General features: G+C 45.0%; 4 protein-coding genes across 4 annotated transcripts; all 4 read right to left on the bottom strand.

Moving 5' to 3' along the window:
- Positions 1-2927: 2927 nt before the first annotated feature.
- mfsd6a (major facilitator superfamily domain containing 6a) lies at positions 2928-10386 on the bottom strand. Its single transcript, XM_084668163.1, has 7 exons — positions 10109-10386; positions 7938-9618; positions 6938-7035; positions 5577-5738; positions 5362-5460; positions 4771-5051; positions 2928-4279 (listed from the first exon to the last, which is right to left on the bottom strand). Exons 2-7 carry the CDS (start codon positions 9614-9616, stop codon positions 4049-4051), a joined length of 2550 nt encoding a protein of 849 aa, XP_084524289.1. The 5' UTR covers positions 9617-9618; positions 10109-10386; the 3' UTR covers positions 2928-4048.
- Positions 10387-10937: 551 nt separating this feature from the next.
- On the bottom strand, positions 10938-12002 carry LOC146260878 (uncharacterized). The gene has a single exon (XM_084668604.1). It carries the CDS (start codon positions 12000-12002, stop codon positions 10938-10940), a length of 1065 nt encoding a protein of 354 aa, XP_084524730.1.
- Positions 12003-15510: 3508 nt separating this feature from the next.
- Positions 15511-16358, bottom strand: LOC146260877 (uncharacterized). The gene has a single exon (XM_084668584.1). The coding sequence runs from the start codon at positions 16330-16332 to the stop codon at positions 15511-15513; it is 822 nt and encodes a 273-aa protein (XP_084524710.1). The 5' UTR covers positions 16333-16358.
- Positions 16359-19786: 3428 nt separating this feature from the next.
- Positions 19787-20575, bottom strand: LOC146260876 (uncharacterized). The gene has a single exon (XM_084668583.1). It carries the CDS (start codon positions 20573-20575, stop codon positions 19787-19789), a length of 789 nt encoding a protein of 262 aa, XP_084524709.1.
- Between the last annotated feature and the right edge of the window lie 387 nt (positions 20576-20962).

Genomic DNA, 20962 nt, shown 5'->3' with positions numbered 1-20962 from the left:
CTGTTTGCTTTTCAGTGCAGTTTATAATGATGTGTTTTTCCACAGGCACAGGGAGCAGGTAGGCTCAGTTTCCAGTACACCCACACCTTTAATCCTGTCTGGCTATGTGGTGTGTGCGGATCTGACCTCGGAGGGCAGAACCAGCTACCAAAGTAGATCTGACCCTGATGGTCCTCCCTGACTACGCCCTAACCCTCAACCCTTCACTCTTTGTTACTGAAGCTCATTAAAAGAACCGACAACATACAAAAAACATATGCAATAAAGGAAGAATAAGAATAACATGGACGGATTCTCCATACTGTCCGTCCCCTGGCTCAAAGATACGGCCTGCCGGCAGGAACATCTCTATTTCAGCTTTTCGATTGTATGTTGTTTGGTTGTTCTCTTTAAAGCTGGGGGAACTTTTCTTCCAACTTTTCTTTCCCCCCACCTCACCTCACCCCCCCCCCCGCCACATTCCCCCCTCCCCCCTCCCGTCCCTCGCAACTACAAACACATTTCAATGACGAACCCACGCTTGAGCCTGTCAGACCCTCACCATGTCAGAACACCCACGCAGTACTGCCTCCTTCCCCATCTCCTCCCACCCCCCTCCCCCCTCCCCCTGACAACCCACATTCACAGACTTTTGCACTAAAGAGGGGTTCAGCCTTCCAAGTTCCTCTTTTGAAGCACTGCAAAACGATTCCTATTTTGGATTATAGAAGCTTATACCCATTGATCCATTGATCCTTGTTGATTACAGGTCATGCAGTGAATTGATAAGTCAAATCCAAATCAACGGCCTGACAAAATAAACGCAACAACCATATTACGCATTCGGTATATCGTTCATTATTGTTATGGAAGTTAGTAACAGAGTATTGTTCAATGGTGTGTTGTTACATACATGTGGATTTAGGTTAATCTCTGAGGCAGGTACAGGGTTCCAGAACATTTACACCTGATCTGACTTCCAGATTGTGTTTGTGCTTGAATTTGTGAAAAACAAGATCATTTGTTGTTGCACTGAGCAGTAGCACATTACTTTGTAGGTATCTGAGAAAGTGTGGGATGTCATGAGCAGCTTATGTCTGAGTGAACATGTGTGTCTCTGTGTGGGCGGGAAGTGAGTGCGTGGGAGGGAAGTGAGTGCGTGGGTGTTTTGGTGTAGGCGGGGTTGTCTGACATGCAGAGATTGGAACTACATCTTGACAGCACAACGTTTCAAATTTTAAATGGTAAATAGATGGTTTGGCCGTTGTTGGAATCAATCTCTCTCCAGTATTTGATTTGGCCAGGAACACAAGCATGCAGGTGAACATTCAAAAGTGTTCCTATTAAAACTGTAATTGATACCACAGATACAGCATGCCACACTTGGACACGGGGGGAAGCTAGAATTGCACAGCCCACATGGAGACTCCATGGGGGGGCCAATCTATGCAAGCAGGCTGATAATAAGGGGAACTGCATATGGTGTGCCTGAGGGGATTTGCCCACGTGGGCGGGCCTGTGACCACGCAGGTAGCCGAGACCCCGCTCCACCCACTGTGTAGCCCTGCTAATGTGTTCCATGTCCTCTGCTGCAAGAGAAGGCGTAGAGCCCAGCCGTCAGCTCGTATCATCGGTGGGAACCCTGATGCCCCTTCTGTGAAACTTTAATGCTCATATCTAAGGTGTGCACTTATCTGAGGGCATCTTTATTCTGGAAAGATTTTACTTGCCAATACTAACCAGGAGTCTTAAGGTTGTCGTCCAACCACTATACACCACAAAACTATTAAAATCCAAGAACATTTGGAAATTCTGATAAAGAAATATAATAATCGGCAAAACAATGAAAACTACATGAGCATAAGTAAAGTTGATTTTCTCTTTGAAGTAAAGGCACCATTTTTGCATGATTATTGCTGTTAAGTTTTTGATCTCAACCCAGCAGGCATGAAAAACAACAACAGCTAGGGATTAGACCCCCCCCACTCACACGCCTACCTTTCAAACACAAGTCCCTGACTCAATTAGAAAAAAAAAGCTTGGCAACTTAGGTTTCCTTACAGAATGTACTTATTCAAAGAGCTACTGTATCCGCCTCGCTCTCGGCTGCACATCTGATAAAAGTGAGAGGAAAATGGATGTAAATGTTGCAGTGCAAGGCAAGAAAGTGAAGGTTTGGCCATGCGGTGTCCAAGCTGTGACCCACGGGTCTGAGCTGAAAGCCCAGGACTCAGCCGGCCAGCATGGGATTGATGGGATCCGGGTGAGCTGCTGTCCTGCTGTGCTGTGCAGTCTGTGGGGGCTGGTGGGCTGGGCTGAGGAAGCCCACGGCAGGCCTGGCCTGTGGGCGTCATGTATGGGGCGATTGATCACTGGGAAGACAAAGCTCTTCACTGTCTCTCTGTGCTGCTCCCCTCACAAAAGGGGGTCTGCGGTCTGTGTTTGGAGCCGTTGAGGTGACATGGCAGATGGAGTTTGAACCTTTACCGTTTTAAGAGCATGTTAAGCGATGTTACATATCTGTTAGAAGTTCATTTTACCACCAACTGGCTTCAGTTTGCATGTAGGTCAACGGCACGTTATCAGTGCGTTGTGTGAACAGTGATGGTAGCCAGCTGAAACAGAACCTTTTGCAAGACTGACCATGGCAGCTGTCTGATTTAATTTCTCGTAGTGCATCAGGAGTGTCTGCAGGCAGGGAACGGACCAGTCACCATCGCCATGAGTCAACAGATTCAACAAAGTCCCATCTGCAGGGCATCTCAGACTGAACAACAGTGGTCAAAATAGGCTAAAATAGTTGAGTAGTTGAGCTCAGAATGGTCATTGAGGAACAAGCTAATTAATTAAATTTGGTTAGTTGGTTGATTACCATAAAAAGCTTTGAAACCTTACATTGAAATCAACTAGATGTTAAATACATATGCCAAACAAATTACAAATCACAATTGAAGTGGCATATACATTGTTTATTCCTTTCATGCCATTGAACTATGGCCCCAAAACAATCACAGGTAAACAGTGTGGTCTCAAAGTGTAACACCCTGCAGCAGCTCATACTGCCTACCCATGTGAACAATACAAAAGATACTATGGGACAATAAATTATTTTTGACCACTTGATTTAATTTTGTGGAGCTTAATTTGTGTTCTTTGATAAAACAAAAACCCTTGTCAGTATGTCAGCGAGAGCTAGGAGGAAATGACATTAAATTGCATTAATTACCACACTCAAAACAAAGGCAATAGGGAAAAACAATGAAGCAGCTGATGAGATTTCAACACAAATATTAGACCTAATCTATGCCAAGACCATTTTTTATTTACATGGGACATAGTCTAGTTTTTGCGGAACACTATTACTGTCCTCCCACACAATCCCATCAGCAGCAGGCACACCATGACCTCAATAACATCCACACTCCACACAGCAGTAAACACACACACGCAAACACACACCACATACACACTAATATCAAGTGGGTCTAAGCCTCATACAGTAGCACACTACTGCCCCCATGTGGCCAATCCTGGAACTATTAGGACAACGAGTCCTGATAATAGAGGAAGTAGTTGGCTTCCAAAGAGTCAGAAGTTTAAATGCTGTCATAATATGGAAAACAGGAGCAATAAATACACTTTGCTAAGCGATCCGACTTCCCCTTTCAACCAAAAGTCATGTATACCAAGGACTCTAGGCACCAACGCTCTAAGCACGATGCCGGAAAACTGCAGAGTAATGTTTGCATATTACAAGTCACTGAAATTATGTCATTGAAAAATCAATGACCCTACTGCACAACACCAATGCAGACATTGAACAAAAAGATAAATGCGCATCAAGAGGCACTTCAACATCATGGATCCAATCCAGGTTCCATTCAAAATACTTGTGTTCATAGGTGAGTCTTGAGTATTAATAAACACTCCCTTAACATGATTCATATAAATACTTCCTTTGGGAATAAAAGGGAGACAGCGACACTAGACGTGGACGTGTCATCTCTGTCTCACTGAAGCCACTCGATGAGGAGTGTACGTAAGTGAGGGAGGTGTACACATGCACTGGCTATATGTTCCCAGGTAAGAAGACAGGGTTCTCCACCGGGGTGTTCTGGTCTGGATGGACTGGGGTCTGTTCCCAACTCCCCTGACCGTCGGTGGGCTCTGACAGTGCCTGGCTGAGGGCTAGTGGGGGTCCCGTGGGGTGCAAGGACACCTGGGGGTCGTTGGTGTGGTCGCAAGAGTCTCTGTGAGAAGTCACCACAGCTTGATATTCCGCATTCCGCTCATTTGGCACCTAAAAAAAAAAAAAAAAAAAAAGGTTTTACACACTTCTTAGTTATCAGACGTAATTGGAAGAGCTTTATGACCCAACATTAAGAGCATGCAGATACTAGAGTGAGTCAATTGGGTGTGGTAACACAATAGGGGTTGCACACACACCCACTTTGCCTACATACGCCAAACACACACGCACCGACGTTACTGTATAAACACAGACAGGACTGCAAACACACCCAATGTGAACCCAACCCACAAAGATCTACTGAGCCCTGCAGTTGAAAATCGCCACACACTCTCACCTTTCTGCAATGGGAAGGAAGGCATGGAATAGGGAAAAGAGCAGTAACAAAAAAAAAAACAGTCAGAAGTTAGTGCAAACAAACACATTCAGATAAGCAGACAGGCTTTTAAAAGAACACTGGGAAAAGGAGATGGACAAAGTTCAGAGAGCATATTTATGTATTTGTAGCCTCGTCACGTCTTCATTTGCTGATTCCACCGTACCTGCAGTGGCTGTCTCTCTGTGGGCGGGTGGATCCTCGCCAACTGGATCTTCTCTCGGATCTGGAGCACGGCGAAGGCAATGGTGACCCAGGGGGCGCCAGAGAGCACCCAGGCTGGGCGGTTGACGTCCTCCTGTTCCTCCTGGTGCTTGGTCTTCTTGGTGGGCTGCCGGGCCTCTGGACGGGGGACCATCACGCCAGTCTGGTTCTGGACCAGGTCGATGGTGGCGATGGGCACAGGACTCGAGGGCACGGGGATGTTCTCTGCCAGCATTTTATCCTCTGTGGGGAGATACGGGGTACAACAACACTGTTTACTGGCAAGCACTGATGCTAGGTAAAATACATTGAAGAGAGAGGGGGGTCAGATGGCTGAGCAGTTAGGGAATCGAGCTAGTAATCGGAAGGTTGCCGTGCCAAATGACGTTGTGTCCTCGGGCAAGGCACTTCACCCTACTTGCCTCGGGGGGGAATGTCCCTGTACTTACTGTAAGTCGCTCTGGATAAGAGCATCTGCTAGATGCAAATGTAAAGATTACCCCCCCTCCCATCCTTAGACATCATGTTTTTGTTCCAGAGTAATTCCTCCTACCTTTCTCCTCATTCTTCCCTGTGATACACTGGATGAAGGAGAAGACAAGGAGGATGACAAGGGAGGCCATTCCGATCCCTCGGAAGGTCTCAGCCACTCCTGTGAAAATGTGTTTGTTCGTTTACAGGGCGCGTAACAAGACAGTGTCTGAAACACAAGGATATACTACTGGTTCACAAAAAGGGGAAGGCGTGTCAGAAGTGTGTCCATCCTACCAAAGTAGTTGACAAAGACTCCGCCCACCATGGCCCCGCAGCCCCGGCCCAGCCCGAGGTGGACCCCCTGCAGGATGCCCTGGGCCGAGGTCCGCAGAGCCGGGGGGACGGCGGCGCTCAGATACGAGATGCAGGCTGCCCACACGGACGCATGGGTCACACCTACGCCACAAGAAAAACACAGGGAGCCAAACAAACATCACTTTTGTACTCATGTGCCCACAAACTATTTTACATTTTAAAAGCATTACTGCCAATAAGCATAATCACGATAGTCCCGAAATGTTATATCCAACTGTAGCCGTTGCCAGCAAACTTGACCCATTTTAATGTCCTTCTAAAGTACCTAAAGGAGTAGCTTGAAGCGTCTGTTGACTCTACGTAGTTCATGTAGGAAAAGATCAGAGTCCCTAGATCAGGTATGAGGTTCACACTTCTGTAGTTACTGGTGCAGCACTGTCAGCTGAGGACATTTCGTTCCCTATCCTCTTCCGGCTCCATCCACACACAACTGTGACTTCTCATGAGAGGTGGCTGTCTGTTGGACAGCACTCCCCCCACCCCCTCACAAAATATATATAATTTCAACAAAGTGGTTTTTAACAGAGCATACTTATGCTAGTGCTCGTGTGAGACTGCTGAACTAAAATTAACATTTGACTCAGCACAGGGCTTCAAACTCAGTGCATAAGGTTCTGTGTCATCATGTTGCTACATACCTAAAATACCATCACATGCTCAGAGAATGGGACCATACAGAAATTATAATGTGGGTGGAGCAAAGCAGTCTTGAGCAGTTTAAGGTTCAGTTTAAGGCTAGAATTTGAGAAGACTAGGCACCTAAATGGTATAGGTTTATAGGCAGCTTTATAGGCTATCACTCATTCAATGAGGACATTGTTCTTTACCTCAGTAAAGCTGAATTTGAATGTTCAATAATGGCAGAGGTTCGAGGTTCGAATTTTTTGTTTGTTTGAAAGTAGGAGTGTAATGTTTGACAAGGCCAACCACACCACGGGTGCTAGTTAGCTCAGTTATTGCTCCTCCACATCCATGGCAAACAAACAGCCTATCCTTTGCACACGTCGTGCTAAAACGCATCTTTATCATGTGTCCGTTTGTCCTTGCGGTGGGGTGCTGCGACAAAAATATATGCGTGTCCCAAGAGTGCACATCCTTTTCCGTGTTATGAATTGAGTTGCCAAGGAAATGGCTGTTTGATAAGCCGTAGCTTGAACAAACAGGCCGAGTTCCTGTCCCCAGACTCCCCCTCAGCGGTTCAGCTCAGGCCACCACTAACGAACACGCCTCAGGATCCACGCACACACCGAGTGACGTCATCACTTGACCTTCTCGCTTACCTTGAAGAACCTCCATGGGCAGGACTATCCACGCGTTCTCCAAGTACGAAATATACAAGTAGCGAGCAGTGTTGCATGCCAGGCCGATGTACAGGACCCTGCGGTGGGAGAGGGTGGCAGTGAAGATATCAATCATTACATTATAGATCAGTAAACCATTTTAACACTGGTCTGGACTGAAAGATTGAAAAGACATGTGCTTCCATATGAAAGCCACTGCAAATGGCCGAGCCTGATTTAATTGAATTCTGCTGACAAAAAAAGTAGATCGGGGTGGAAACAAACATCTGACCTGTGTTCAGTCTTTAAATGGCAGTCTCTGTGAAAGAGACAATAGGCTGCACATTCTATTCTATTCATGTGATCTTGTTGTGAAACAAATTTCATTTTCGATTAGAAATTACTTAAACCAAAAATATATATTTTTTGGAATGGTCCTTGTTGGCTGGTCAGAATTTGGTCTCAACCCAGGAAACAAGAAATATACCAGTGTTATCATAACCCTAGTCAGACAGCCATCCAAGGTCTAAAGGAAAGCATGAAACTGGGTTCAATGTCCAGTGGGCTGTTAAGGTAAAGCTCAAATCCTCATATGTCAGGAAGAGGACTGTAGAACCTGCTGGACTAGAATCACCCTTAGAGGATTTGTATTTGTTGACAGCTCAAACAGAGAATGAGTACTTTGAGGATCTGTGGGCTTAAGCCTTTACAAAAGGTGGAGAAATGGAAACAGGCATCCCAGTGCTGCACTGATGTTGGTCTCAGAGAGCCCGAGGGCCTCAATGCTCCTGAAACATAACACCCCCCTCTCAAATGTCCCTGCTCTGTGCAAAGTCTGTGTGACTCTACTCCCCAACACAGTCAATGAAATCATTGTTTCCCTGAAGTAAAGTGCATGGATTGCTGAGAAAAATCATTGGTTAAACAGGTCAGTTAAAATGTAAGCTAGCAATACTAATTTAGGTTTCACCCACCCTCTCCAAAATCCTGTCTTTCTTACCTGATGTGACCCACCAATTCGATGAACTTATGGCTGGTGAAGTAGGCAGCCAGCTCTGACGCGTGGCTTAGGACAGAGCACACGCCAAACAGAGTGGTGGACCCCTTCAGGTCCTCCAGGTGCCAGTACAGGAAGGTGAACACAAAGCCATACCCGAAGCCCATGAACCAGGCCACGAACAGCACCGTGCTGTACTGCACACTACACAGCAGTCGGATTAGGTCGCTGTAGGTGAAATGTTGGAGGCCCGAATCTGTCGATACCGGGCTCTGGTCCAAGCCCGCCTCTGGGGACGGAGTCAGCCCGTTCCTGGTCGATGCTGTGGCCTCGGCCTCATCCGCCCCCTCCCCCAGCTCCTGCCTGTAGTTCCCATAGTCAAAGTAGAACTGCGTGGCCACCACCAGGGCGGCGCCCATCAGAACACCAAACACGATGAAGGCAACCTGGTAGTTCCTGTATTCAGGCAGGACACAGCCCAGGCCGTTGATGATGATGTCGATGTGCGTGTGGTCGATCCAGATCCCCACCAGGAGCATGACCAGGCCCCAGCCCAGGGAGCCCCACATTCTCTGCAGGCCGTAGCGGTCCCGATGTGTCCCCAGGTACTGGAGGGTAACAGTGTCCACGATGGTCACAGCGGGCGCGCTGAAGAACTCACCCACAATGATGACCAGTAGGATGATGAGGAAGATGGTCTCTACCTGGTCCTGATTGTAAATAATGATGTAATCTTTGGCTTGGGTGGTGGTGGATGGTGTGGTGGTGGTGCTGGTGGTGGGCATGGTACTGGTGTTGGGCATGGTGGTGCTTATGGTGGTGGTGGTAGTGGGTGTGATGGTGGTGGGTGTGGTGGTGGTGGTAGTGGGTGTAGTGGTGGTGGTAGTGGTGGTGGTGGGTGTAGTGGCTGTGGTGCTGGGTGTAGTGGTGGTGGTGGTGGGTGTGACTACTGTGGTAGTTGGCATCGACAGAGTAGTAGGACCCTCAGTAGTATTGGCACCTGTGCTTCTTTTATACCTCCGGTGCATGTTACTGGGGGAATCAGAATGATTCAAAAGCGAAGAGTCAGAATGATCTATATGGCGGCGAATGATCTTGTCATTGGTGTGATTGGCTAGCAGTGAATCATTGATGAATGATACAGTCTGGGGGAGGGTTGGGTCCACAGTTGGGGTCACAATCCATTTCTCAACACACGTCATGTCAGCTGGCTTCACAAAGCCAATGCCACAATTGAAGACCAACCAACACAGCACAGAGAACACCAGGACTGCCTTCCCTTTCTTAAAGCGATCAGCCACCATTCCCCAGAAAGGTGCACTGCAGAATTCGATAAAGTAGCGGATCCCAACCAATAGACCGCTACGACTAGGCGACATCCCAAGCTGCTTGTAATAGACGGCGAGGAAAGGGTGCAAGGAACCGTAGGCTGCATAGAAGAAGAAGTAAAAGATTTTGGAGATGAGGAGATGACTATCAATTCGGAGGCAGATTCTCTCCCAGCAGCTTATGGCCATGGGTGAGGACGTGTCTGTAGCAGGTGTTTCTGATGAAGGCCCTTGAGGAGGAAGTTCTGTAGGCAGCTCCAGGGAGAGAGAGTTGAAAGGCTCTGCCAGGACATACTTTTTCTTCTGGTCTTCTTCATCATCCGTTAGGATGGCAACTTTGTCATCGTCTGCCATTTCTGTAACACAGTATAATGAAAGCGTCAATATACATACAATTCACAACATTTTATTTCAATGAATAGCAATCAATGTGTAGCGTGACTACTTAAACAATTTAAGCGGAGTCAACAGTCATGTTGAAAACGTATTTTATCCCGTTATCATAAGGTTGGAAAACACTGCTCATTGATAAGGCGCGACAGCGACATTTCACTGTCATATGCGGAAGTAAATGCCAAAGCTAGCAATTACATTGAGAATATCTGAACAAACGGAGATGCAAAGCGATTTGGGTCGGTTATTTATACTTGACAATACAATAAACTTTATTGGTTGGCTATTACAAAATAATCAATACTACCCGGTGAAAACACAGACCCTATTAAGCTACCTTGAGCCCTATATTTTACAACGCTATCACACAAATAAACACAATAAAAGCATAATATTGAAAAATCGTTATATATAAACTAATGACAGAATAATGCAATGGATCTTTATTCATACCTGTTTAATTCAAGTCACCGGGTCAGTCCCCCATCAAACTATGACTGCGCAGCTTTGGCAGCAATTCAGATTCCTTGCAAGCATTTCTGGTTTTCTGTATGCAACTTAAATTATTTTACATCCAAAGGTACATGAAGAAATATCCGTGTTGATTCTTGTAAACATTTGAAAACGAACTCCTGTATCCACGGGCCATATATTAATTCAGTTTTTTTTTTCTTTACGAACTCGATCTCTCCCACCTGTGCTTCGCCGACCAGGGGATGGGCAAAGGGATGGGCTGTACTAGGCGCCGTGACGTCCCTATCTTTTAAAGTGAAAGCTCTTGTTTCGACAGTGGACGAATTGTCAGTGGTTAAAAATACGCTGCCATATCATTTGAACTCAAGTCATAATCATATTATAATAAATATCATAATTGAACATGTGGTGACAGTGGGCTGATGCGGGCTACTGTTGTTTCTGCAGGCAAAGTGAGATGGAAAATGTAAATAGGCCTTTGTTAAAGGCGTAATAGCCTACGTGTGGATTGACCGGAAAAAGGATATGAAGGTTGGACATTATCATGCCTGATGCCGAAATTTAAAAAGCCACCACTGCCCAGTATAATTTTATTATTTTCTAAATTATTTATAAAATATTCAACACCACAACCAGTGTGTTGCGAATTACAGAGTACATAATTAGGCTCATTAAAACAGTTTTCACAATTATACATAGCCAACTGAATAGAGATAGAGTAAGAACAAAAATATGATCTGATCAAAAATAAATTACGTTACATATTCTATATAATTCTTCTAGGATATACATTTTGTTTGATAAATGGTTAATTCTCAGACTCATCTGACATGTCTCCCTGCTGTGTCCAGTGTTTACTATTTTTCTTTTTCTTTCTCTTCCTCTCTGCCATCACCATGGCAGCCAGCACCGTTGTCACCACGGTGACGGTAATGATTAGCACTGTGACTGTCTCAGCTATACACAGCTCAGTGTCCACATCCATCAGATGGTAGTTTTCCAGTTCAGGAGGAGCGCTGCAGCTCAGGTTGTGGTAGTCGTCCAGGAAGAGCCTCTGGACACTTTTCAGCTTTCTAAACTCCCTCTGCAGGTCACAGTCACAGTTCCAAGGGTTCCCATCCAGAAGGATATGGGTGCTGTAGCTGTGGATGCTCAGGAACGTTTTAAAATAGACAGTGCTCAGGTGATTATGGGCTAGATTTAGCAGTGCTATGTTGGTGAGGGGCGTGAAGACCCCTTCTTCTGTCCGGCTGATGCGGTTACCCTGCAGGTTGAGCACCTCCAAGGAACGGAGCATGGAGAAGATCCCGTTGTTGAGGGAGCTGATCTTGTTTCCCTCCAGATGGAGCTGGCGTAAGGTGCTCATGGCGCCAAAAGATCTCATCTGGATGGAATGGATGGCATTGTCCGTCAGATTGAGCCTCTGCAGGCCGTCCAGGTGCATGAAGGTCTTGCTGTCCAAGCTCCTCAGCTGGTTGTCTGAGAGCAGCAGCTCCCTCAGAGCCCCTAAGCCCAGGGAGAAGCTCTCGCCGAGGGAGCAGATCCTGTTCCTGCTCAGGTCCAGCTTCTGGAGGAACTCCAGCTGGGAAAAGGCACCGTCAGCAACGGCGCTGATGTTGTTGTCATGGAGGAGCAGCACCCGAAGTTTGCGGACCATTTGAAGGGACTTTTCCGGGATGATGGTCAGCTGGTTTTCAGACAGGTACAAGAGCTCCGTTGAAGGGGGGATACTGGTAGGCAGTTGGGTGAAGAAGGCTCGGACACAGATCGTCATCTTGACTTCCCCACGACATTCACAACCTGTCTCACATGGGCTGCTGTTGGACTTGGCATACACCTCCATCAACAGAAGAAGAAGGAAAAAGTACTGCATGTTAGCTCCTGGGATTGTCTGGAAAAAAAACATATGAAAAATTACAATGTATCACTGATAACTGGAGTAGGACAAGCAGAATTAAATATGCACAAAATGTAACTCTAAACACTTCTACACGTAGATAATTCTGTCATGCATGATATAAAGCTCATAATAGTTTGTCGTGCTTAATTGTCAGACACTAATGGAAAAAAGCACTATAACATAAATAACCACACAACACAGCACAGCACAACCTAATTTTTTACTTTTGATGAGGTTTTGATGAGGGCTTACCTTTGTGAGAAGAGCAACAATATCTATTCTATTCCCATCCAGCCAACAGCAGCAGTGGGTCAAGCACAGGTGGAAAGTGTGCAGGGAGGACCGGGCTCAGAGGATACAGACTTATTGTTCACCGCTGGTGCTGTTGACAGCAGAAACGCTACTGTATATAAAGAGAGAGAGAGGGAAAGGAGAGATGAAAAACAGAGAGAGGCGAGGGAGGGGGGCAGGATTGTCAATAATTCACGCAATGTTCCTCGCGGTAGGGTGAGGGGGCAAGGAGAGGAGTCTGTAAGAGATTGCCTGTGTGTAAACTGAGGCAACATTTAGGAATAAGTATACACTTTCTTTCTGCTTTGACTTTGCAAATGATGCATGTACGTGTCAGGGATGAAGTCATGGAGTATTTGACATCATTTTAAGGGTTGATGAAGAAAAAGCAGTGAATCAGTACACACTTGATTCTAATCGTATTATTTCGAAGAGTCGGAATGAACCTTACTAATACTTTCACACACCTAAAATACACTAGCCTGGATGGACCTGATGCAGATGTCATATCTTCATGTTATATGACAATGGGATTTCAATTGGACTTATGTAGTAACCTGTTGATCCACAAAGATTTAAGTAATGCCATGCAAATCCCTAACCTAGATTCTCAAGCCTTCCACTTCCATCCATTTACCTTCATTCATCAAATTATAAGCTAGTGTTTCTTTGTGGTCCAAAGTGAAAACTTTACTTTCAAAAGACATAAACCTATGAAAAACACCGGTTCTGTTCCTTTATGTCCTGGGTACTTTTAACATGCACAGTATTTCGCATTTGCAAAATTAATTCAATGCGAATGTGAAAAGAATTCTGATACATGAGTTGCCTTTTCTCCAGGATATTAGGTGTCTGTTCTGCTGGCCTGTCCAGAGTCAGGCAGGGTTTGAGTTTCATCTTGGCCCTTACTTCCATCTACAGTAGACCTGACCTCCTACATTATTCCTGTGGGCTTTGAGAGTTTTGCATTATCTCTCCTATTGGCTACAGTAGATTCTGATGGAAAGTTAAATGGGCCAGTCAATGTCTGAACAAATATCAATTAAATTAACAATAACTCATTTTATTTGTCTGTTACTGTGTACAAATACACTAAAAAAATAATAGTTAAACAGCCTGTAAGTGCATGAATACCAAGTCAAATTAACTCTGGGTTGGATGGACTCTTCTGTCCTTATTTGTAATTGATCTTGTTAGCCATAAACACGGCATATCCTTGCAGGATCCAACATATAACAAATATTTACTAACCAAGGCATCACGGTGGATGTAACAAAAAAACAAAACACTTCTATTGTCATGTGGCTAAATCAGAAAGTGCTATTACGTTCCACAGTGTGAAACTGGATAGCTTACCTTTGCAGTTTGCCCATTCTGTATCCAGTAAGTGCTGCTGCAGCCTTTGGACCACTCTCACACAGTGACACCGTAGGAGAGTATGCTTCGGTTGGCATCAGATCCCAGTGTGTTCATCCAGCATGTTGATATTGGGGTGGGGGTGTAAATGCACGTTAGATCACTCCTAGTCAGAGAAAGGAGGGGTAGGGTGGTGGTGGTGGGGGGGGGGGGGGGGATTAGAGTGCCGTCCCAACTCTCTAGCAGCTGAATGTACACATCCATCAGTCAGGAACATCAAACTATTGTTTTTTCAACCAAAGAATCCCCTGATGAGTTTGTAATCCCTGTGGATTACTGTGGGATGACACGATCTATGCTTCTCTCTGAGTGGTGGGGGTTGGGGGGGGGGGTGGGGGGAGGGGGGGGGGGGTGGGGGAGGGGGGGGGGGTGCGGCCCACGTCACCTTTTCCAGCTAAGCCCAAAGGACCACAGGACCAAGACAACCATGGTACAACATCTTATGCTGGGTACTGTATGAAAACCTGTTTGACTTAAAAAGTTGTTTGACATAATTGAAATGTAGTTAAGGGGGCAATCATGTTTTTAGGCCTTCTATTACTGACATAGGTAAAATACTATTGAGACGATGCATTAAGTGGAAACAAGTTGAAAGCGTTGACAAGAAATCCAATGAAAGCCTCACTCAGAAGCAGTCATTGGATTTAGAGAAGGGAGATTTGTGGGTTTAAACATAAACATCAGATTTCAAAGGATATATGAGTTTAATCTTTGTGAGGACCGTTGGCCACCTAAACATCTATAGTGTGTTGAGATTGAAGTGAGGTAATCCATCATTTAAGCATCTGATAGGCTTGTGACCCGAGATGCTTAGAACCTGTAATTACGCTTCTGACCAGCAGAGGGGGTAAACAGTTCATAAATAAAAAAGTTCCCACTGTCTCCAATGGAACAGGTTGCACTCCCTCCAAGTAGCACTGGATTGGTGAGATGGATCCTTTTTTACGGTTTATTCCTGTTTCCCTTGCACCAAGAAAGAACATATTTCATATTTATTTTTCATATTTTTTCATATTTATTTGTGGCCAATTTATAGACCAATCTTACAGTTTGAAGGATAATACTGATAATGTTGTGATGCAGTTTGCAGTGTTTGGGCTGAACATTTTGACAACCACATTTAAACAACTGAATGTGATAATTGTAACTCATAGAGTCATGGATATCATAATCAAACAGAGCAAGTCATCCTAAAGCATTATTCTCTCACCACATCTGGGGTCATGAATCTTTGTATAGAGCATGTGGGGTTATCAAAGTGTAAGGGAATGTGCTATGGAAAGTGTGAAGATGGTGACTTCACACCAGAGGCCTTGTTGTCCAAACTGTCCAGACTGTCCAGCTAAGATACAGACACTTGTATCCGCAAAGCCTAGTGCTCCTATAAGCGAAAGGAATCTGGATTGTGAGATTGCATGTTAACACTGGCATGCTGACCAAATGTGGCAGCTCACACAGTGAGACAGAGAAAAGAGAGAGAGAGAGAGGTTGAGCTTTTCAAAAACTGAGAAGAGAGAAATAGTGGAGGGAAGAGGAGGATGCAAAACAAGAGCAGATTGTCTATGACTCATTTACCGTGGACACCCTGGTATGGTGAGGAGAGCGGAGTTCAAAGATTGGGGTCGTAAGAATAGTGTCTCAGGTGGTCTAACTTTTTCATTGGTGGTTCTCTCTTAAATCATGTCACCCCTCACAGTTAAAACATTTTCTCCTAATAATTGTATTTGTTACGCATTCTGTGTTTGTTTGTCTCTTTTCATATTTATTTTGAGTTTCAGGAGGGGTTTCTGAGGGTAAAAAAGAAGGATAGAAGAAGGATATGGGTGCTGTAGCTGTGGATGCTCAGGAACGTTTTAAAATAGACAGTGCTCAGGTGATTATGGGCTAGATTTAGCAGTGCTATGTTGGTGAGGGGCGTGAAGACCCCTTCTTCTGTCCGGCTGATGCGGTTACCCTGCAGGTTGAGCACCTCCAAGGAACGGAGCATGGAGAAGATCCCGTTGTTGAGGGAGCTGATCTTGTTTCCCTCCAGATGGAGCTGGCGTAAGGTGCTCATGGCGCCAAAAGATCTCATCTGGATGGAATGGATGGCATTGTCCGTCAGATTGAGCCTCTGCAGGCCGTCCAGGTGCATGAAGGTCTTGCTGTCCAAGCTCCTCAGCTGGTTGTCTGAGAGCAGCAGCTCCCTCAGAGCCCCTAAGCCCAGGGAGAAGCTCTCGCCGAGGGAGCAGATCCTGTTCCTGCTCAGGTCCAGCTTCTGGAGGAACTCCAGCTGGGAAAAGGCACCGTCAGCAACGGCGCTGATGTTGTTGTCATGGAGGAGCAGCACCCGAAGTTTGCGGACCATTTGAAGGGACTTTTCCGGGATGATGGTCAGCTGGTTTTCAGACAGGTCCAAGAGCTCCGTTGAAGGGGGGATACTGGTAGGCAGTTGGGTGAAGAAGGCTCGGACACAGATCGTCATCTTGACTTCCCCACGACATTCACAACCTGTCTCACATGGGCTGCTGTTGGACTTGGCATACACCTCCATCAACAGAAGAAGAAGGAAAAAGTACTGCATGTTAGCTCCTGGGATTGTCTGGAAAAAAAACATATGAAAAATTACAATGTATCACTGATAACTGGAGTAGGACAAGCAGAATTAAATATGCACAAAATGTAACTCTAAACACTTCTACACGTAGATAATTCTGTCATGCATGATATAAAGCTCATAATAGTTTGTCGTGCTTAATTGTCAGACACTAATGGAAAAAAGCACTATAACATAAATAACCACACAACACAGCACAGCACAACCTAATTTTTTACTTTTGATGAGGTTTTGATGAGGGCTTACCTTTGTGAGAAGAGCAACAAGATCTATTCTATTCCCATCCAGCCAACAGCAGCAGTGGGTCAAGCACAGGTGGAAAGTGTGCAGGGAGGACCGGGCTCAGAGGATACAGACTTATTGTTCACCGCTGGTGCTGTTGACAGCAGAAACGCTACTGTATATAAAGAGAGAGAGAGGGAAAGGAGAGATGAAAAACAGAGAGAGGCGAGGGAGGGGGGCAGGATTGTCAATAATTCACGCAATGTTCCTCGCGGTAGGGTGAGGGGGCAAGGAGAGGAGTCTGTAAGAGATTGCCTGTGTGTAAACTGAGGCAACATTTAGGAATAAGTATACACTTTCTTTCTGCTTTGACTTTGCAAATGATGCATGTACGTGTCAGGGATGAAGTCATGGAGTATTTGACATCATTTTAAGGGTTGATGAAGAAAAAGCAGTGAATCAGTACACACTTGATTCTAATCGTATTATTTCGAAGAGTCGGAATGAACCTTACTAATACTTTCACACACCTAAAATACACTAGCCTGGATGGACCTGATGCAGATGTCATATCTTCATGTTATATGACAATGGGATTTCAATTGGACTTATGTAGTAACCTGTTGATCCACAAAGATTTAAGTAATGCCATGCAAATCCCTAACCTAGATTCTCAAGCCTTCCACTTCCATCCATTTACCTTCATTCATCAAATTATAAGCTAGTGTTTCTTTGTGGTCCAAAGTGAAAACTTTACTTTCAAAAGACATAAACCTATGAAAAACACCGGTTCTGTTCCTTTATGTCCTGGGTACTTTTAACATGCACAGTATTTCGCATTTGCAAAATTAATTCAATGCGAATGTGAAAAGAATTCTGATACATGAGTTGCCTTTTCTCCAGGATATTAGGTGTCTGTTCTGCTGGCCTGTCCAGAGTCAGGCAGGGTTTGAGTTTCATCTTGGCCCTTACTTCCATCTACAGTAGACCTGACCTCCTACATTATTCCTGTGGGCTTTGAGAGTTTTGCATTATCTCTCCTATTGGCTACAGTAGATTCTGATGGAAAGTTAAATGGGCCAGTCAATGTCTGAACAAATATCAATTAAATTAACAATAACTCATTTTATTTGTCTGTTACTGTGTACAAATACACTAAAAAAATAATAGTTAAACAGCCTGTAAGTGCATGAATACCAAGTCAAATTAACTCTGGGTTGGATGGACTCTTCTGTCCTTATTTGTAATTGATCTTGTTAGCCATAAACACGGCATATCCTTGCAGGATCCAACATATAACAAATATTTACTAACCAAGGCATCACGGTGGATGTAACAAAAAAACAAAACACTTCTATTGTCATGTGGCTAAATCAGAAAGTGCTATTACGTTCCACAGTGTGAAACTGGATAGCTTACCTTTGCAGTTTGCCCATTCTGTATCCAGTAAGTGCTGCTGCAGCCTTTGGACCACTCTCACACAGTGACACCGTAGGAGAGTATGCTTCGGTTGGCATCAGATCCCAGTGTGTTCATCCAGCATGTTGATATTGGGGTGGGGGTGTAAATGCACGTTAGATCACTCCTAGTCAGAGAAAGGAGGGGTAGGGTGGTGGTGGTGGGGGGGGGGGGGGATTAGAGTGCCGTCCCAACTCTCTAGCAGCTGAATGTACACATCCATCAGTCAGGAACATCAAACTATTGTTTTTTCAACCAAAGAATCCCCTGATGAGTTTGTAATCCCTGTGGATTACTGTGGGATGACACAATCTATGTTTCTCTCTGAGTGGTGGGGGTTGGGGGGGGGGGTGGGGGAGGGGGGGGGGGGGGCGGCCCACGTCACCTGTTCCAGCTAAGCCCAAAGGACCACAGGACCAAGACAACCATGGTACAACATCTTATGCTGGGTACTGTATGAAAACCTGTTTGACTTAAAAAGTTGTTTGACATAATTGAAATGTAGTTAAGGGGGCAATCATGTTTTTAGGCCTTCTATTACTGACATAGGTAAAATACTATTGAGACGATGCATTAAGTGGAAACAAGTTGAAAGCGTTGACAAGAAATCCAATGAAAGCCTCACTCAGAAGCAGTCATTGGATTTAGAGAAGGGAGATTTGTGGGTTTAAACATAAACATCAGATTTCAAAGGATATATGAGTTTAATCTTTGTGAGGACCGTTGGCCACCTAAACATCTATAGTGTGTTGAGATTGAAGTGAGGTAATCCATCATTTAAGCATCTGATAGGCTTGTGACCCGAGATGCTTAGAACCTGTAATTACGCTTCTGACCAGCAGAGGGGGTAAACAGTTCATAAATAAAAAGGTTCCCACTGTCTCCAATGGAACAGGTTGCACTCCCTCCAAGTAGCACTGGATTGGTGAGATGGATCCTTTTTTACGGTTTATTCCTGTTTCCCTTGCACCAAGAAAGAACATATTTCATATTTATTTTTCATATTTTTTCATATTTATTTGTGGCCAATTTATAGACCAATCTTACAGTTTGAAGGATAATACTGATAATGTTGTGATGCAGTTTGCAGTGTTTGGGCTGAACATTTTGACAACCACATTTAAACAACTGAATGTGATAATTGTAACTCATAGAGTCATGGATATCATAATCAAACAGAGCAAGTCATCCTAAAGCATTATTCTCTCACCACATCTGGGGTCATGAATCTTTGTATAGAGCATGTGGGGTTATCAAAGTGTAAGGGAATGTGCTATGGAAAGTGTGAAGATGGTGACTTCACACCAGAGGCCTTGTTGTCCAAACTGTCCAGACTGTCCAGCTAAGATACAGACACTTGTATCCGCAAAGCCTAGTGCTCCTATAAGCGAAAGGAATCTGGATTGTGAGATTGCATGTTAACACTGGCATGCTGACCAAATGTGGCAGCTCACACAGTGAGACAGAGAAAAGAGAGAGAGAGAGAGGTTGAGCTTTTCAAAAACTGAGAAGAGAGAAATAGTGGAGGGAAGAGGAGGATGCAAAACAAGAGCAGATTGTCTATGACTCATTTACCGTGGACACCCTGGTATGGTGAGGAGAGCGGAGTTCAAAGATTGGGGTCGTAAGAATAGTGTCTCAGGTGGTCTAACTTTTTCATTGGTGGTTCTCTCTTAAATCATGTCACCCCTCACAGTTAAAACATTTTCTCCTAATAATTGTATTTGTTACGCATTCTGTGTTTGTTTGTCTCTTTTCATATTTATTTTGAGTTTCAGGAGGGGTTTCTGAGGGTAAAAAAGAAGGATAGAAGAAGGATATGGGTGCTGTAGCTGTGGATGCTCAGGAACGTTTTAAAATAGACAGTGCTCAGGTGATTATGGGCTAGATTTAGCAGTGCTATGTTGGTGAGGGGCGTGAAGACCCCTTCTTCTGTCCGGCTGATGCGGTTACCCTGCAGGTTGAGCACCTCCAAGGAACGGAGCATGGAGAAGATCCCGTTGTTGAGGGAGCTGATCTTGTTTCCCTCCAGATGGAGCTGGCGTAAGGTGCTCATGGCGCCAAAAGATCTCATCTGGATGGAATGGATGGCATTGTCCGTCAGATTGAGCCTCTGCAGGCCGTCCAGGTGCATGAAGGTCTTGCTGTCCAAGCTCCTCAGCTGGTTGTCTGAGAGCAGCAGCTCCCTCAGAGCCCCTAAGCCCAGGGAGAAGCTCTCGCCGAGGGAGCAGATCCTGTTCCTGCTCAGGTCCAGCTTCTGGAGGAACTCCAGCTGGGAAAAGGCACCGTCAGCAACGGCGCTGATGTTGTTGTCATGGAGGAGCAGCACCCGAAGTTTGCGGACCATTTGAAGGGACTTTTCCGGGATGATGGTCAGCTGGTTTTCAGACAGGTCCAAGAGCTCCGTTGAAGGGGGGATACTGGTAGGCAGTTGGGTGAAGAAGGCTCGGACACAGATCGTCATCTTGACTTCCCCACGACATTCACAACCTGTCTCACATGGGCTGCTGTTGGACTTGGCATACACCTCCATCAACAGAAGAAGAAGGAAAAAGTACTGCATGTTAGCTCCTGGGATTGTCTGGAAAAAAAACATATGAAAAATTACAATGTATCACTGATAACTGGAGTAGGACAAGCAGAATTAAATATGCACAAAATGTAACTCTAAACACTTCTACACGTAGATAATTCTGTCATGCATGATATAAAGCTCATAATAGTTTGTCGTGCTTAATTGTCAGACACTAATGGAAAAAAGCACTATAACATAAATAACCACACAACACAGCACAGCACAACCTAATTTTTTACTTTTGATGAGGTTTTGATGAGGGCTTACCTTTGTGAGAAGAGCAACAATATCTATTCTATTCCCATCCAGCCAACAGCAGCAGTGGGTCAAGCACAGGTGGAAAGTGTGCAGGGAGGACCGGGCTCAGAGGATACA

This window comes from Hypomesus nipponensis, chromosome 12 (genome assembly GCF_054491055.1).
Source record: "Hypomesus nipponensis isolate SF chromosome 12, ASM5449105v1, whole genome shotgun sequence".
NCBI lineage: Eukaryota > Metazoa > Chordata > Actinopteri > Osmeriformes > Osmeridae > Hypomesus > Hypomesus nipponensis.
Note: the sequence above shows the minus strand (reverse complement) of the source record. Positions and strands in the feature narration are given on the sequence as shown.

Coding starts and splice junctions, on each gene's coding strand:
- mfsd6a (XM_084668163.1), bottom strand. CDS start 9,616: ATGGCAGACGATGACAAAGTTGCCATCCTAACGGATGATGAAGAAGAC. Junction 5,461..5,576: donor AGTCTTTGTCAACTACTTTG/GTAGGATGGACA, acceptor ACATTTTCACAG/GAGTGGCTGAGACCTTCCGA. Junction 5,052..5,361: donor AGGGAAGAATGAGGAGAAAG/GTAGGAGGAATT, acceptor ATCTCCCCACAG/AGGATAAAATGCTGGCAGAG.
- LOC146260878 (XM_084668604.1), bottom strand. CDS start 12,002: ATGCAGTACTTTTTCCTTCTTCTTCTGTTGATGGAGGTGTATGCCAAG.
- LOC146260877 (XM_084668584.1), bottom strand. CDS start 16,332: ATGTTTTTTTTCCAGACAATCCCAGGAGCTAACATGCAGTACTTTTTC.
- LOC146260876 (XM_084668583.1), bottom strand. CDS start 20,575: ATGCAGTACTTTTTCCTTCTTCTTCTGTTGATGGAGGTGTATGCCAAG.